This window comes from Schistocerca cancellata, chromosome 3, assembly GCF_023864275.1.
Source record: "Schistocerca cancellata isolate TAMUIC-IGC-003103 chromosome 3, iqSchCanc2.1, whole genome shotgun sequence".
Taxonomy (NCBI): domain Eukaryota; kingdom Metazoa; phylum Arthropoda; class Insecta; order Orthoptera; family Acrididae; genus Schistocerca; species Schistocerca cancellata.
The window spans coordinates 413724898-413744493 of record NC_064628.1 but is presented as its reverse complement, the minus strand read 5'-3'; the positions used below and the strand labels follow the sequence as shown (position 1 = coordinate 413744493).

At 40.7% G+C, this 19596-nt stretch overlaps 1 protein-coding gene across 1 annotated transcript in view; it reads left to right on the top strand.

Annotated features, from left to right (window-relative positions):
* Positions 1 to 17098, top strand: part of LOC126176345 (uncharacterized) — a 137624-nt gene extending 120526 nt beyond the window's left edge. The window contains exons 3-4 of the mRNA XM_049923497.1: positions 16659 to 16802; positions 17041 to 17098. Coding sequence (XP_049779454.1) covers positions 16659 to 16802; positions 17041 to 17098 — 202 coding nt within the window. The remainder of the gene's footprint in view (positions 1 to 16658; positions 16803 to 17040) is intronic.
* Positions 17099 to 19596: the final 2498 nt, after the last annotated feature.

Here is a 19596-nt window from a genome sequence, read left to right as displayed (position 1 = left end):
TACTCTTTCTAGTATGATAAAAAAATTATTATTATTATTATTACGTTAAATATATTTCAATTCTATCAATTTAAATCTGTATTTCATACTAGAATGCCGTGTTCCCAGTTTGGCACAGCTTTGCCACAGGACACACGAAAGCGCTCGAAGACGTCCGTCTTCTGGTCGGCTCCTGGTCGTTGTCAGAAGGAGGCTAGTTTCTGATTACGCAAAGACTTCTATTATTTGGAAAAGAACAACCCGGATTTCTTTACGTAATCAGTATGAATTTTATAATTACCTAAGGGACCCTTAACAATGAATAGTGAAAAAAAATTGCATTTGCAAATGAAATCATTAATAAATGGGGCAGCTATGAGTTGTATAGAAGACAAGGAGCGGCCTTCTGTCTACGACCAGGATGCCGCAGTATTCTCTGCTGTATTAAAGGCTGTTTGACATTTATAAAAATAATATGGCATAGAGGATAAAAAAGTATAAAGGAAAAGAACAGAATAAGAAGTCTGGTAAACACTAAATATAATCAAACAATTCTCACTAGCAAATTAGGGCTTATTTATAAACAATATAACTTACATAAGTACTTTTCTAACAGTATGGTGCGATCAGATTTCAGCCTGTCCTGTGCTGTCTCCTTGGTTCACGTTTTTTTTCACAAATTACAGTCATTACTTTTCTCCTTTCGTTGAAGACAATTCTTGCACTGTTCAACACCTCCGATAACAATAACTTGCTGATTTACAGTTTCGAACATGAATTACTTCAATTTTATTAATTAATAATGTTGTCTGCACGCTAGCAAGACCGCTCACTTTTTTAACTTAAAGTCGACCTCCTTTACGTTTTCACATAACAAGCAGAAGCACATTAAAATCTGAAGATCTACAAAAGTTTTCTACCGTCATCTTTTATTTAGATCGAAACGGAACGACAGTTCAGCTTCTGTTAAAATGTTTCTTTGACTGCGCAATCGATGTATTAGCGGCCGCGCTAGATGCGCATCTTTACAGTTATGTAAATTATACAAAACAAATGTCTTTCAGAGGGTACTCAAAGCTTTCGTAGGACGGAAATACCAATAATATTACATCTTCCACCAGTATTCATTATCCGGTATAGTAGGGTGGTTGTAAGGTCCTGTAGTGGTGCGCTCAGTTTCGCTCGGAGGTAACTAACTTCGAGCAGAAACATCCGGATGTGGTTGGCTTTGTAGTGGGTTTCCCCCAGGTTTATCGGTATTGTCATATTAGTAGGTGTATACGTCCGTAGGGCAATATGGAGCGCGCTGTCTGGGTAGTCTTGACACAGCTGAATAGTTCTCCGTATAAGAAGAGCCTTGCATTTAATGTCAACATCTATTAGCCCTAGGCCCCCTTTCTCTGGTGGGAGAGTAATAACATTAATTCCCACTTTGAATATTTCGCCCCTCCAAATATACCAACCAATTGCCGTCATTATTTGCTTGAAAATGCTGTTGACCACAGGGATTGTCTGCCCTACATACCATATTTTCGAAAGTATCATTTTATTGATAAACTGTACTCTTTGTATGAGTTCCTGTTCCCTGCCTTTATTTTGCTGAAGACAACCTCTCGTCATAGTCAGAAGCTCCTGCCAGTTGTCCGTAGTAGTTTTCAGAGGGCAGCGACTCATTCGTATTCCCAACAGCTTGATACTCTCGTGTACTACATATGGGCAGTTGTCATCGATTCTAAACCCTCTGACGATCGGCATTAGTTTAGTCTTTCTACAGTTGAGCTTTGAGCATGAGGCTCGTTCATACTCCCGTACACTATTAGTGACTTCTTGTAGGTCTCGCTCCGAACGTACAATGACACTTACGTCATCCGCGTATGCCACACATTTTACAGTCGTCGTATACAAGTGTATGGTTCGGTAAACGGACAAGTGGCTCAATGGCAATGACAAAAAGAGGCATTGACATGGGGCACCCTTGTCGTAGAGATCGCTCAACAGTTATTTGCCGGGAGAGTTGCCCATTGATGACGATCCTAGAACAAGCAGAGGTGTACATATTTTTGACCATGGTAATAAAACCATCACCAAAACCTAAATGGTTCATAATTTGAAAAAGGTAACTGTGCGAGATCCTGTCAAAGGTTTTGCATTGATCTAGAGCTAAAATTGCTGCTTCCGGTTGGGTAATAGCACTAAAGGAGATGATCTCCCTATAATCTGCGAGACTTTTAAAGATCGTTCGACCAGGGACGGCTGCTGTCTGGCTGTCATATATGATTTTCTGTAAAACATGTTTAATTCTCGCTGCTAGAACGCGGGCCACAATTTTATAATCGGAGTTGGGGAGGGAAATGGGACGAAATTTATTGACATCATCTAGTGGGTATTCTTTGGGGACGAGTACAATTAGACTATCACTGAAGCCTGCTGGTAGTGGCCGACCTGCTTTAATTTCATTACATGTGTTCAGAAAGCAATGTTCGAGTAGGTACCAAAATTGTTTGTAGAATTCAATGGGTAGTCCATCTTCCCCGGGCGATTTATTACCCTGAGCCTTCCTCAAAGCCTCCCGAAGTTCTCCCTCAGTGACATCACTCAATAATTGTTGTCTGTCCGTCTCGTCGAGGGTCGCTGTAAGGTAGTTTTTCATGGTCGTAATTGCGTCGTCATTCATGGGCTCTGACATGCATAGCCGTCGGTAATAGGCGGTTATATATTCCTTAATCTCATTCTGGGTTGTGGCGACACTGCCGTCTTCTTTTTTTAATCTGTGAACCAATTTCTGTCTTGCGCGGCGTTTCTCTCTCGCAAGATGGAAGGAGGATGGGCTTTCGTCTAGGCGCTGTTACCATCGCGAGAACGTATTTTGATTCCTTCCAGTTGTCTTCGTTTCAATAGTGTTAGCTTCGCCTTAATCCTTTTGATCTGTGCAAAGTTCTCCTGTGTGACATGAGTAACAGAATACAGCTCACGGACACATCGAAAATTAAATTCGAAAAGTTCTTTCTGCTGCCGGCTCCTTTCATAGCTGTAAACTTTCAGGCAATTAATAAGTTTGGGCTTTGCGCAGGGGCACCACCACAGCGTGACCGACAGGAAATTTTGTTGGCGCCGTGAGCAGAGATCCCATACTTCCTGCACCCGTTCTCTTAGACCTTGGCCATTGAGTATTGAAACATTCAGCTTCCAACCTGCTCTGCCACGATACGTTCCCTGCCGTACCATTCGGATTGTACAGTGATATGCCTCGTGGTCGGAGAAATACAACGGTCACGTCTCCGTTGCAGAGATCTTGTCCCTCAGGCGTTTTCCTACATAAATTCTAATCGGCTGGCAGTTTGAGCGGTAAAATACGTAAAACACTGACGGTCCCGTTCAGGATTTCCCAGGTGTCTTCTAGGTCCATCAGTCGGACAGTTTCGGCAAGTGTCGCACAACCGTTAAAATTCGGCCATTGGTATTTAGGCTTTAAAACACAATTAAAATCCCCGCCGACGACCACGTCCTCCTCATTCATCCGTAAAAGATACAATAAGTCAGTAGCGTAAAAATGTGCTCTGGCAGCTCTATTTTGATTCCCAGAGGGAGCATAGATGTTTATCAATCGAACTCCATTAATAAGGCACGAGATTCCTCTGCCAGACTCTAGTCTTTCCACGTCCGATACAATAATACTCTCTTTGAATAACAGAGCTGTGCCTGAGGAGCTATCTGCGATGGTATTTGTCAGTACGTCATACCCAGGAAAGTCAGGTAGAAAATGGTGTGCCACCTGTTGCAGCATCACAATGTCCGCATCACAGCTATACAAAAAATCGCGGAGACTGTGTATCTTCTGCTCTGCAGTTACTTTGTTGATGTTTACAGTGACTATCTTGTAGTCCTGAAAAGGAGGCATGAAGTTCTCTATGTTAAAAGTCGCTGACCAGTTAGCACAAGCATGATGTCGGTGAGGAAATTAATACGTATCCGAATCATTTTTTCTCAGGTTCGTTGAAAGCTGTCGTGTCACAATTAATTCCGCTCTCCCGGCTGGCATAGCCTCCTTTGGTAGTTCAGACGTAGTCAGTCCTCGATCCACCGACATGTCCTCGATATCATCAGCCCAGCTGCCTGCATTGGGCTTTCCCGTTGGACACTGTTCTTTTCGCCCCTCTCTCAGAAGCTGCTGAGAGATCCGATCCTCGTCTGCTGCAGCGTGATTTCCAATCCCAGAGTTCGACGTGGTCACTGTTATCGCCTGGTCGTGGCCACTCGATTGCTTCGCATCTGTCCTCCCAAGAGTTGCGTCAGTTAATTCACGGGCAATTTGCGCACCTTTTTCGCGCAGCAGTGGAGCTGTTTTCTCGGCATCCTTGTGAGCGATCCGTCGCTTTTTGTGTTTTTAGGAGAAACGTCCGTCCTTTCATTTGCCACAGGCACTAAGGAAGAGCTGCAGACTGGTAATCCGATGTTGTCGTCGCTTCCCATTGATTTAGAATCCGCTCCTTTGTCGGTGCGTGGATCATTCTCGACATCGTGGATTTTCTTGCCAACCTGGGCGCTAACCAAACACGTAGCCTCCAGATCGTTTAGTTTCATCGTCACGTCGGGGGTGGTGTCAGCGTTGCCCTCTGGGGTGGCAGTCTCCATTGGTGTCTGGTCAACTTCGGTGGTGTTGACAGTTGTGTCCATGTGAGTGACCACCGTCGCTGCCATGGTCGAACGGACTGCCGCCACGTAAGTTAGAGGCATTGATGACATCTTGTTACTAGGAACACTTTCGCCTGGTGGCAACTGCGTCACTCGTCTCAGTACGCATTGTGCGCGAACATGATCAGTTGCACCACACCCAGAGCAAGTGCGAGGCTGACCATCGTATATAACAATGGCCCTATATCCACAGATCGTAATATATGATGGGATGTGTTTCTCCAGTTCTATTTTCACCTGTCGAACACCGTTCAAGACAGGAACTTTGAAGGACATCCACTTTTACGCATTATTGCTGACAACCGTGCCATAATTTTTCAACACTGCATTTATTTCGTCGGCAGGAACTTCAAAAGGTAGTTCGAAAATTCTAGGTCGGCCGCGGTGGTCTAGCGGTTCTGGCGCTGCAGTCCGGAACCGCGGGACTGCTACGGTCGCAGGTTCCAATCCTGCCTCGGGCATGGGTGTGTGTGATGTCCTTAGGTTAGTTAGGTTTAAGTAGTTCTAAGTTCTAGGGGACTTATGACCTAAGATGTTGAGTCCCATAGTGCTCAGAGCCATTTGACCCATTTGAAAATTCTAACTGTGCGGACACTAAATCCTGCACGAGATACCTGAACTTCGCCAATATTACCATCGCTGTGAGTAAATTTAAGGCTACCACCGCATGACTGAACAATTTGATCGCATATTTCTGCAGTTTTAAACTTTATGTGCGCAGTACTGCTAACGATCGAAAGATGTACACCAATTGTTTCATCAAAAGATCGTTTCAAAACATTCTCAATCCATGCTTCAAGTTCGTAAGCATTAGGTCGTACATATTTCGGATCGAAACGTAATTTCAAAGTATCTTTTCGAGCTAGTTCATTCATAGTCAATTCGTGTCATTTTTCACACAATAACACGTATCTGTGTACGCTACAAGAGCGTCAGCCGGCCAGTGTGGCCACGCGGTTAAAGGCGCTTCAGTCTGGAACCGCGCGACCGCTACGGTCGCAGGTTCGAATCCTGCCTCGGGCATGGATGTGTGTGATGTCCTTAGGTTAGTTAGGTTTAAGTAGTTCTAAGTTCTAGGGGACTCATGACCTCAGATGTTAAGTCCCATAGTGCTCAGAGCCATTTGAACCATACAAGAGCGTCAACTCACCGTAAACAGCGCTCAGCCGGCAGCAGCGGAGACGTAAACAACAGCGCGAGTCCGCTCGCCACGGGCGCCGAGGGCCGACTGACTGTGATCCTACAGTAGGCTGGGAAGTGACAATAGCTGACGTCTCAAAGACGAGGCTGCTACAGCCTGGAATAAGTAATCCGTCTGATTCACATTCTCTAAGTGTGTGTGTGTGTGTGAGAGAGAGAGAGAGAGAGAGAGAGACAGAGAGAGAGAGACAGAGAAGAGAGAGAGAGTGAGGGAGAGAGATAAAAATAAAAAAAGAATGAGAGAGAGAGAGAGAGAGAGAGAGAGAGAGTAAAAAATTGTTGCAAAGAAATTGAATCATTGTATGGAAAGAAATCTTTCATTAAAATGACACGTTCTACATCATTACGAAATGTCGTATTCATGATCTATGGAACAAGTATTAATCTGATCTAATCTAATCATATCATATTGCTGACTAGTCATGAAGAGGCACGAATTACAGAAGTTTTCGCCAATATCAGTAACCGAAACTAAACTTGAGAAAAAAAAGACGATAGTTTAATAATAAACCGGGACTCCTGTAAAGACCCTTTCGTCCCTGTTAACTAACCGCGAAATATGTGTGATATACCTCCATTCAGAAGGAACAAAGTGTTCATGGATTTACAGATGAAGCGCATGATATGAAGTTCTGTGACGGAGATACAAACCCAGCACGCAATCGGATTGTTAACTAAGTAAAATCATATGTTACGTATCGGTTTTTCTTACCAGCTGCTAGATGTTTGAATCTAAAATAAGGATACAAATTTCTGTGCCTGAGCGACAATCGAACCACACACCTACCGTCCTTCTTTATCATCCACGAACATAGCTTAAGTAACACTTGCTTACTCACCAACAGTAAGATGCGTGCGTGTTTGACCAGAAATAACGACACCTATTGCGATTGTTGGCAACACATGAACAGACATTAAAAATGCACGTTAATTTTCACTAGCAGACTGGTATGCACGTGATAGGGCTTGAAATGAAATTATGAATATTTTTGTACTGGATCTTGATTCGGACCCACATACTTATCTTTGGAGGAGATCTAGAGAAGATTGTAGTGTTGGGGAAAGGAACGAAATGATTGAACTATACTGTTCCGAGAGATTCAGATCCTCGAAAGATGAGATACGAATTCGAATCACAGTCCAGCACCAAATTTTTCAACGTCTCTAGTTCAATCAAGTACAAGAAAAATAAGAGCCCTGTTCTTTTAAATCGCTATCGTTTCATCAAATAAAATAAAATTTTCTTATGTAAGTAAGTTTACTGGAGACAGTATTTCTGTTTACCATGACTTCCGCCTATGTCATTTCCCAACGTAAACCGGCTCTGCCCAATTGGTAATGAAGGAACGTAATGTTTAATGCGGATTCTGGATTATAACGTCTTCCTCTTGAGGTTACCAGAGGTAAAGTAAATCTGTTTGTGCCTCTTAAAAGTAAATGCCTGAACCCACGCATTGCACCTGTGATAGTTCGTTCCACCAGACCATTGTGGCCTCATTTCCCAGCCCCAGGAGTGTGTTGTAACGGATGATGTGCTTAGCTTACAAAATTAGTCACGGTGGAAAAAATGCGAGTCTATTAAATGGTTAAGTAGAAACAAGATTCTGACGCGGAGATTATGCTATTCTCACGATAGCATGATGTAAAGACTCTTCTAGGCATCATAGCCTCGATGTAAAGCCATTTTGAAATTATCACTAATTCAGAAAATTTCTTAGTTCGAGAAAATCCACTGTGAAGTGTGAAGTTACCGGATAAATCGATTATTACCGTCTTTATTACTATCATTTTCTTCATACCGCTGCTGGAACACATGTGCTTGAAGATCATTTAAGGCCTTTTGGTCATTATAGAGGTGTTAACATCAAACATCAGCAATTACTCGCAGATTACATTAAAACTAAAGTAATTGATGAAGACGTTACTTCATAACAAAAACGCGCTGCCTTTCTTAATTTACTTGCGCCTATAAATGGCTGTCGAATACAGCCAAACCAAAAGCCAACTTACTGCCTTCCGTTATACGTCGCTGTCAGTTCTTCCACAAGATTTGGTTGACGTGACCTGTTTCAAGTTGTGTATGGCAGAGAATGTTTTAGAAAATCAATTGTTTTCCTTTGCAATAAACACAAAGATTTTCATTGTAAGCTATCCAAGTTCAAAATTTTCGTATTATTAGTTCAGATTTTATATTCACTTCTATGTTGTAGGAAAGTATTTCACAGCTGAAAAACCTGCATCCGACTCATTGACCTTATGCTTAGTCGCTGACCATAAATTTAGTGGTGCTCTGTCTTCCACTTCTGTATACAATGTGCCTGACCTAAACGGGCCCTTTATCATTACAGGGCCTGGGCAGTGCAACATCAGACTGACAACAGTAATGTGCTTGTACTGACAGCCTCACTTTTCATTTTAGCTGATTTTGTAATCATTTAAACAGAACAACATGACCTTCCAGTGGGAGACATTTCGTCCCCCTTTTCCTTCTGTGAAATTTGTCAGTAAGCTTTTTGCCTTCCAACCAGCGAAATGCGGCAGGGTACAGCCAGTAAACGATTCACATAACACGATTTAGTGCCGTTAAGTCGATTTCTTTAAACATTGTCGTAGCTTAAGGAATTTAGTTTCTTCTTAAATCGTCTTATGCAGCAGCGTTCACAGATATCTCAAATAGGAAAAGCTCTTTATCCACGCACTAAGGTTGTGAGACAAACTTCCCACAGTTTGTGTCAGGTTGATCTTTTCGTCTGGTAGCACTGCATAAGTATTTTGTCTAAGAGGTATCACAGGTAGCGTTCCTGTAGCTGTGGGAATGATTGGTTGAAAACGAATTTAACACCAGTCGGTACAGTACTGCAAAATATTAGAATGATTATCAACCTAAGTCTGAGTTCATTCGCAAACTGAGGCGTATTTATAATACTGTAGCTAGACTGTGTATCCTTGTCTTCCTTAAGTGGGCATTACACACACCTATACAATACTATGAATACTTCCGAACGCTATAGCTAACGTTGCTCTCATAAAATAATTTTGTTTTGTTAATTTTTATGGGTCTTCAGCGTGCAATATGTGTTCTAAATACAGTGTTAAACACAAACAAAATTGTCCTTAAGTTGGACGATACAATTGTGCTGCCATCAGAATTCTATGTCCGGCAATATGCTCGATATGGCTACATTGTAGACTGCGTCACTTCCTGGAGGAAGTTTTGAGTGCAATCTGAGTGTATCATTTTCCACTGTGATTGTAGTCTTGAGGTAAAACTCAGGAATATCTACTACGGCATCTGGCAACCGAGAGCAGACGTTGTCATAATTTTTATCACCCCTTTCCTCTCGGTGCTGAAGCTATGAGTGTATTTCCAGCGAATCTACAAAATATTTCGCTTCCTGTCACATTGGTAATAACAGTTTGGTTCAACAATATTTGAGCGAGAGATTTCTTGGCCGACCATCCGCCTCTGAACACCGCATGCGTCTGAGTTCTCTGGGACCCGTTTGCTGCCTACCGGCGGGGGCTGAGGCACTGTGCTGCCTTCTACCGGAAACGCCTGCTCCACTCCTCATCTCGACGATGTGAAATGCTTTAATGTTGTTGAGTGGTGACCCATAAAATCTGTCTACAATTCGCTGTTTCACACTCTATTGCAACGGAGGCACAAAACAGTTTTTATTTGGTGAGTATTTTATTACACTAGTATGCAATACATCAATGTGCCACAGATTTAATTTCATTGTGATCCAGTGCGCTATAATTAAAGTGTGATATCCTGTTGTTTATCCTTTCACAAGAGATTCTTCAAATAATTTATTTTTTTCATGGATTGATATGTGTTAGTCAAGGCACAGAGAGTAAATGCAGTGTAATGTGTTTGGTTCCTTTCTTTGATTCCCTCTGGTAAATGAATGCGAAACATAGTGTCAATACCTTTCAGAAACTGCTACATAGCTACTTAGGCATATTGCTTGTTTTGAGGTCTATACATTAATTAATTGAGAAGTGAACGCTGCCCAGAAGTGATATTTAAAATATTCAATTGGATTTAAGGCGACAAAATTGCCCATATTTCAAGCTACCTAGAGAAAAAGTAAGTCGCTAGAGCCGCTGTTAGTAAATGTCTGCAGAGAGTTCCTAACTGCTAGTGTGGAAATTTAGCATAGAGGCCCTACAGTAATCAAGAGGTTCATTCCCTTCATACATGTCACCCTGGCATGTGAGTCTTATGTGAAGACCAAGATTGAAATTCGTATCGTTGACGGTCGATTCGAATTTCTTCAGAGACGCTTGTATTGTGAAGCAGCTTGACAGTCAGGAAGCCAAGATCTGTGGGTTTGAGCTACCAAGAGGACTTGAAGTGTAAAGGTTTTTTTTCCGATTTCGTTACAGAATTTTTTCTGGAAATTCGTAGCTCCATAAGATAAATCAGAAAAAAAGCTCGCACACGCTGGCTCCTACCATGGTTAGAACTGACGATTCATTGAGCCGTTGCTACGGACACACTGCTGCGAGCACTCCACTCTCATCATGGTACTGGTCGCTCAGCCTCATAACACATCGTGACGGATAATAAAAGTTGACACTTATGTGAAGAGCAGCATTTCTTTAGCCAAAAAATTGAATTTTCAGTCTCAGTGTCTTAGTTTACATGAGGATTATATAGCACGAGTCATTCAAATGGAAAAGGAATATCAAGCGAATTTAGCGAGTCAATTCAGTACCATACGTGGAAGTGATGGCATTGTCACAGTGTTGCCAAATGTTTGTGACGGTGTTGCCAATTCTCAGCTGTGCTAGGAACAGCTCTGTAGCGGTATGTGAGGAGAATCTCTTGCTCATGTCATAGCAGGACACGGAGAGGAGGCGTGTGGCTTGGTTAATATGCAGCGTTTTCTCCTACCAGTTGTGTCAAACATTCAGGTGTATAATCTTCCATAACAATTACAGTTTTCCACAAGAGAGCACCACTAAATTCCACAATCTGCATGCATTGCATACACACAGAAATTACTGTTACAGTGTACTATTGGAGCCCAATGAGTTAATTGCATATTTTCCGGTGAAAAACTTACTGTTGGTGAGTAAGCAAGTGTTACTTAAGCTATGTTCGTGGATGATAAAGAAGGACGGTAGGTGTGTGGTTCGATTGTCGCTCAGGCACAGAAATTTGTATCCTTATTTTAGATTCAAACATCTAGCAGCTGGTAAGAAAAACCGATACGTAACATATGATTTTACTTAGTTAACAATCCGATTGCGTGCTGGGTTTGTATCTCCGTCACAGAACTTCATATCATGCGCTTCATCTGTAAATCCATGAACACTTTGTTCCTTCTGAATGGAGGTATATCACACATATTTCGCGGTTAGTTAACAGGGACGAAAGGGTCTTTACAGGAGTCCCGGTTTATTATTAAACTATCGTCTTTTTTTTCTCAAGTTTAGTTTCGGTTACTGATATTGGCGAAAACTTCTGTAATTCGTGCCTCTTCATGACTAGTCAGCAATATGATATGATTGGATTAGATCAGATTAATACTTGTTCCATAGATCATGAATACGACATTTCGTAATGATGTAGAACATGTCATTTTAATGAAAGATTTCATTCCATGCCATGATTCAACTTCTTTGGATCAATTGTATACCCTCTCTCACACTCATTCTTTTTTACTTTTATCTCTCTCCCTCACTCTCTCTCTCTTCTCGCTCTCTCTCTCTCTCCCTCTCTCTCTCTCTCTCTCTCTCTCACACACACACACACACACATGGATTACGTATTCCAGGCCATAGCAGCCTCGTCTTTGAGACATCAGCTATGGTCACTTCCCAGCCCACTGTAGGATCACATCGGTTCGTCTTCTTCCTGCTGGTAATGTAACTGAGATTTGGCAACAAGGCAAGGTATATTTGGCAGCTCTGTGATCGACGAGTTACTTCCTTGTGTGCTCGGAATTAAGCCTCATAGTTAACTTGATTTTTCCTGTCATTTCCATTGAATAATATGAGTTATTATTAACGCTTGAGCTGTAACAAAAGATTGTAAATTTACGGTTTTCATCCCAGGAAAGTCGTTGCGCGTGAAAATCGCAACTAACCTCGTCCTTTAAATAGCGCTTTACGAGTTCTAGCCATTACTGGTCTCGTAAGGGGAGACCTAGACTCATGCTTCTTCCGCAGCTCTGTGGTAACGTGCTAACCTGAGAAACAGTGTCTGTTATGATTTGCGGTTCCAGTCTTGCTGACTGTAACGTTTTTATCCCTTCTGTGAAAGAGCAACAAGCAGTCAGATCACACATCGATAATGAAATCGCACGAAAATACTTTCGGCTCATAGTGCAATGGTGAAAAACTTACAATGCTGCATAACAGGTAACGCCTCTTTCCGCTGCTGACAAACAAATTTTGGGTTTCTAGGAATACATAACTTTATTTATGAAATGCCACATTTGCATACCACTTGAATATGACACAGCATACCAATCAAACACAGACCCAATCGAAATCTAAGTGATTAGTATTTTACTAATTCGTGCCGATAGAGGCATGCTTGTGTACAGATACTCAGTTTTATTGAAACAGACTTTCGTTGTAAGGTTATCATGGGTTTTATTTTATTTTTTATAATACAGTTCACAATTTTCGTACAGTTTCTATTAGTGTTGTTAAAACATTAGTTAACATGAGACAGAAATTAATCATGAACGATATATGCGAATTCTCTGACGTTATCTATAACAGTCTGACAATGCACATGCAGTTTATTGATTACATGCATGCAGAAAACTTGTTCTGACTTAAAGCCGTCAAACAAGAATTTATGAAGAATAAAATGCCACTGCCACATGACAGCTAATGTAGAAAATACTTTTCTGACGTATTTTGGCACGATGCGCTCTCCCCATAAATAACACAAAAGTTTCGAGAAGCATCTGTAGCCTGGCCATCTATTAAACCTGAAAAGAACAAAATGTCGCAGAAGTAAGCCTTTTTTCCACATGCGACTATTTTGGTTTGAGAAGTGAAGGGAATTATGTTCACAGTTCCAGTAGATCGATAACTTCAGCAGACAGCAGTATGGCGTTTTAAGAAATGTAGCAGTGAATGTAGTCAAACTCGCGACGTCTTAGCAAGAGTGCGCGACGCTTACGGTTACGCAACTAGCTGACACACAGCTACAAAACCGCCAGAACTCAATAACAAGTCCTCCAGAACTTGCGCATTGCACAGTGCTGTGAGATAATGCATATGGCCGGATCTAGACTTCTGAGAGACAGACAGTTACAGCTTTTCCTTTGCACTGCACGACGTTTTTAACAAACAGATAGCGCAGTAGAGTAGCTCAAGCCGAAAGGAACACTTCCTGTTTAAATTTCTGCTTCCTACACTGTTGGCAGTTCTGTGTAGGTGTCAGTTAAGTGATTTTATTTCGGTGATTACAAAATAGAGTCGAATGTATGCACTGGGTGGCCGAGGCAGCTAGTTTATGGCGATTCGGTCAACCAAGTAAATGAATGTACTGAACATGCTGCAAACCACTACAGGGAGTCTGTGGGTCAGAATTCTCATCCAGTGTGGCGCAACATTGTTATGATATAAAAATGAGCGTTGGAGAACAGAGTTTGGTGGTCTCTTGGATGGATGCTACGTTCATATATTTATGGTCTGGGTTCGATTCCAACTTCTGCTGATGATTCTTGATAAGGAAAGACAGATTCTGTTCTCTTCTGGCTACGCCAAGTGAAGAAGGTATAATGGTATTGTGGTCTGACATTCATGTTGAACATGATATTCCTTCTCTGCCAAGTAGACGTTAGGTTGAACCACAATAAAGTCTGGAGTGGCGACATATAGAAACTCTATCACCAGTAACCTTTCGTATACTACTTATTTATTTCTAGTGACGAAACAAACGCTATGTATGGTCACAGGACACTTATTCCATCTTTTATTTGAGCTTATGTATGTCGATAAAATTGGTTCTGATCTGGAAATGCAACTCAGACCGCCCTTAACGCGGAATTTGATCCCTTCGTGACAATACAGCTCGACTACAATTGTTGTTTGTTCAAAGCTGCAGATTCCTCAACATCTCCACATATTGCTCGTGAAAGGGTTCGAATCCTCGCCCAGCACTAAAGCTTTCATTATGTATTATCAAGCTCTAGCATGAGAACACCTATCAGCTGGTGGGTATTAATGTATTTTCATTCGTTGTCAACACTAACGGTATCTGACGTTTTTGAGTCCCACTGAGACACAGAAGTGTTTGCGAAATCGTTGTAATTTCAAGGATGTTATTCCGAGCTGCTGGTGGCGAAAAATTCGGTAGCGGACGTCTCTTTGTGTGCAGTCAACAACGATATGTGTGGGGTTGGATTCCCAGTCAGCACTGAACTCTTCGTCGTATTTTATCTAGTTCAAGTATGCTCACATGTAGGTGCTGGTGCGACAAACCCATTTTTAACGTTTGTTTTCTCTACAATATAACAGCGGTAGGTGCTAGGTTGGAGTCCTGGGAAAGAAAAAATTAATGTTTCGTCTCGTCATTTCAGTTAAAACATCTAGCTACTGCCGAGAAAATCCGATATGTCATAGTTGATTGTGCTTCGATGACAATCCAATTAGGTTCTAGGTTCGAATCCCTGTCCAACACAAAGCTTTACCTCACGGCATTTCAATTACGTTACTTGTGAAGAAGCAATATTTAACATCTCTCGTAGTTCGTTAACAAGGACAATACATGCTGTGTAGGAATTCGCGTCCGTTAACAATGTTAACGTTATGTAATTTAAAGTTGATATTTGCTAACTGATCCTGTCTAAAATCGAGGTATATCACTCTCTGTATGCCTGGTCAGGAATGACTTTTAGTTTCCGTCAGTCACAAAGTCTTTGCTTAGTCTGCATGACCTGGGTTTGAATCCATATGCAGAACGAGACGGTTCGTCGTGTCATTTGAAGTTCGTACATATTCTCAACTAGCTGCTCGTTAGTAACTTAAATTTTTAATGTCATTTTTTGTTAAATAATAAGTACAGTACGTTATTTTGAAGAGGAAATCATGAATACGACGAACTTATTGCGTGAATTACCTATCTGACGTAATAATGAGAGTGGTAACATTTCATGTATGTCATTTATTGTAATATATGTGAGCTTACAAGCATGAAGAACCGTCTTATCTGTGATAAGATGTTCCCTGATATTTGTAGTACCTTGGTATTACTTTACATCTTGAGTTATTGCGATATAGAGCAGTGTTTTCAAGTGGTGACTTTGAACGATTTTCAATAGTCAAACGACTGTACCGAGGGGCGGTTAGAGGACCTGCTAGACAGCTGCGCTGTGTGGGTTGCATTCGAATCAGGCGAAATGCAGTTCAGGTCGTTCGGATACTTTTGAACACGACTGTACCTTAGTTTTTCTAAGCTTTGCTTCATTTTGCAAGCGTACGATCTGAAATCCCTTTCGTGAGCCTTTACCTTCCCTTAACTTAATTCGTCGTCAGCTGTCATATCTTAAGTTATCGTATTTATTCCTTGTGTATTCTGGCCATCAACCTTAATTCAAGAGCTGTCAGTCTGTTCGTACGACTGTTATTGCGTTACCTGCTCAAGTCATCTTCGTGATTTTGAGACTCGTTTCCTCCGGAATATCCGATATCTTGTCACCGTTATTATATATTCTGCACCTTAACCTGAATAATCTTTTGACTGCTACTTTTTCCAATCAGTTTCGTTATAATAAAGATTATTACCTACCCCACTCTGCCTCATTTGATCCCAGGTCTTTCAGAACATTTTCAAATACTGGGTCTCACGCCAGATGCGTACATCCTTCGAATCAGTATCTTCTTATTTTTATATCACATTAGGAGGTAACTGCTCCTCTTGATACAAACCATTTTACCCTTCTGGATTTAATAGTTGAATTCTTTCTTCACTCTAAATGTTGACAGGCTTTTCTTTTAAATGATCCTAAATTTTATTTTCAATTTCATTTTTCGATTTCTTCGTGTTTTAGTTACAGCTATCTCGCTTTATGTGCATAATAAATAAAAAAAGGACAGAGGTGCATTGGAATAAAAGAAGGCACATAATAATTAAATCGTAATTTCGAGACGTGGCCACGGCGAAGATTTGATTTTAACTTTAAGAGAAACTGTTGCAGGATATTTGCTTCCACTTCTTTTCCTCTTTTAAAATACATTACTTATCAGATATTCTTGTTCTCTTCTTTAAAAATCTATAAATAGCGCGTCATCTGCTCATACATAGATCGTATTAGTTAATAAAAAGGTATAGCGCTGTGTGTGACTGGCTGAAGGATTATTGTTCTGAGTGTCATACTGAATTAGCAAACATCGCTGACATGGCGTGACAGAATTTATGGACATAATTTGTGTAAATAGGTGAATACCATTGCGGACATATGACATACAGGACGTATGACCGGTTCAAAGGTTCAAAGACTACATTTTACCTGGAGGACTTTGTGCCAAGTGCAGATACTGCTACCTAAGACAAGTATGTGACCATATGATTATGACAACAACCAGAGTCTAAACTGTATAATAAAAGTTTAAAACTCTAGTTATTGGAGATGAGAACTTCGGGAAGTTAATTTGAAATTGTCTAATAGCGTATTATCGTGCAGGTTCTTCACAGAGGTACAATTGCTACACAAGCAATTTATCTGATCACGTAGCAATAAACATGAATAATGAAAGTGCTACATTTGACCAGAATAATTTGATTGGGTTTCCATATTTTCTTGTTACAGGTCAACTGCTGCCTTTGTTACCTTCACCCTACTTTTTAGCAACAACTGTTTCGGGGAGAATCCTTTCGTAGCATTCATCGGGCATGGATCTCTGCAACTAGCTGCTTCATACGCTGCTCATGTTGTTGGAAATAGATTTGGAAGGCGGGTAACACACTGCCTCGTGCTATTGGCTGCTGGTTTGTTGTGCATCATCCTCGTATGCTTAACCGCAGGTATCTCTTTATGTAATCCCTTCTTGAATCTTTCCTATCAGAAACTGATTTATGAATATCTTTAAAGGAAAATAAGCGTGCAATATTATTAGACTGTCCTTTAGAAGTATTTATTAGCACTCTTTAAATTGTATCTGTGTTATCTCAACAGAATTACACTTTTTCAGCACACTCAACGAAGTGGATCGTAACTACACTTTCTCTTGTGCTACTCTTCTGCTGTGACTACTCATATTTACTCACAAATATACAGAGCTTGGAATTGCATCCAACGAGTTTACGACAGATAGGCATCGCAATTGAATACGTCTTTGTTCAATGCAGTATGAGTGTTCCACCTTACGTTGCTCACTTGGTATGTGCTCCACTTACTTAAAATAATTCCATTAGTACATATATAGACTTTAGGTCTTTTGAATGCACTGTGGCGTAAACTAGATCTGTCTTAGATATTAGCCTACTGCTTATTGTAATCACAAACTCATGAATCTAAATACGAAGGTTGAAACTTTAATAGTGGCAACTATTTATCCACAGCTCGTACAAATAGATACGTGTTTCAAAGTTTTACTGACCTTCAAAATAGTCACCAGCATAGTGTATAGCCCGCTGCCAGCGATGTGGAAGTCGTAGGATACTCTTATCGGTGTTAGTTGTGTTGACAATTCGAGCCGCGCGGTCTATTGCCCGACGAATTTGTAGCAATTCTGAAATGAATGACATGAAGTGTTTCCTTCAGTTTAGAAATCGAGTTGACCTTACGAGGCCTTAAGTCAAAGGAGTGCAGTGGGTGGTACAGCACTTAGCAGCCCCATCAGTCAAACAAATCAGTAAAAGCGTGCACTGTACGTGCTTGAGCAGTGTCCTGCAAAATGATGGTCAGGTCCTGCAGAAAGTGTCATCACTTCTGTCTGTATGTTGTTCATTTTTGGAACACACTCCCCTGACTTAAGCCCTCGTGAGTTCAACTCAGTTTTTAAAATGAGGGAAACACTTCACGGCATTCGCTTCAGAACTGCTACAGATTCGTCGGGCAACAGACCGCGCCGCTCGAACTGGCACTGCGAAGAGTATCCTACAACTTCCACGTCGTTGGAAAAGGGTTATACACAATGCTGCTGACTACTTTGAAGGTCAGTAAAACTTTGAAAGACATATCTATTTTGTACGAGCTGTAAATAAATAGTTGCCACTATTAAAGTTCCAACATTCGTATTATTCGTCCTCCTACTCCAACCGTGTAACACCTCAGTGACGGTAGCCAAAACTCTCTATGGAATGAATTGCAGTAAATTTTTTATGCACGGGACATCCGTGATCGACCATACCTTTCACAAAAATCCACACACGGCAATCACAGTCAGCTGGTATGCTGGCGTTTGACGAGTTATCCTAGAACCCTGTGTTTATAAGACTTTCATTTGTGCATACTTTGTGTCCAGGTCAAATTTCTTTACTGTACTCTATCCACAAATCGCAAACAAACCATTTTAGACCGACTGATCAGGGGTCATCTTGGAAAAAAAAGATTCGTTATTGTGTTTCTTATAGTCATTAGCTAAGTAACAATGGGAACATGAAACAGCCAGATTTTAAACATTTTTCAATATCTGTCTTTTCCTTCATTATTACTAAAGTCTCTAAGCTATTTTTAACTGCATTGAAAATAATTTGGTAATCTCTTTTTTGGATCCATTGTTATTCGTCATGTTCACAGTAACCCTTGTATTCTCTGAAGATTTCATTCTAATTGTGTACCCTTTTTCTTATTTCTCTGGTGCAGTTTCCATCTTGAATTAGCAAGTTTCTCATGCAAATGGAGCATATCACGTCTATAATTTCAATATCTACAGCGTTTTACATGTTGTGTGTATTTTTTTTCATTGGTTTTGTCTTTGAAAAATTTATTAGCAGTCAAACTCTTTAGTCTATGTTTTGCATTGCCTCCACCATTTTCTGGATACTTTCTTCACTTTCCGCTGAGACCACTTGAAGATTATGCAACTTTCGCACTTCATTTATATTCCTACATTATTCGAGGTTTCATTGAGGATCTTGTCACCGTAACTACCAAACAGGCTTAGAAAAGTGGAAAGCAGCATCTGACCCTTCTCTAATAACTATTTTACTTTCATCACACCTCTTTGGTGTAAACGTAGCAATCTTATTAGTCTCCTTCCATTCTACTCAATTGCTCGATCTTTAATCTTACTACATCAACATTTTCACAATAACGCTATTAACTTTAGTTAAACTTTTCATATGTGTACTGACGCACAGTGCCGTCTGATGCACTTTTGTATCCTATTTTCTAAATATTCTTGTGGCAGGTTATTCTTTCTTCTTTAATTTTCGTATTATTATTGAATTAGATGTTTTGGGGCCACAGGTGTATCGCTAATAGTTCTGTAATATTTGTACAGTTCTTCACTATGCTTCTTTGGTTTGAGGACCTTACTCTCTTGACAAAATCTTCTGGGAAGTATCGTGCACTATATATTTGGTTTGTAGACACAGTCTTCTAAACTCTTCGGCGTTTCACACAGCAAGTTAACACTACACGTGATTTTCTTTTCCTGAGATCTTCGACGGATTTCTCAACCCTTCCTTTGTAATATTTGGACCATTCCACTTCCGTCACATTCCTCTTATGCTTCTACTTCTGCCTATTCTATTAATTCATTAATTCCATTAATTCTGCATGATACTGAGAATCACCTTAT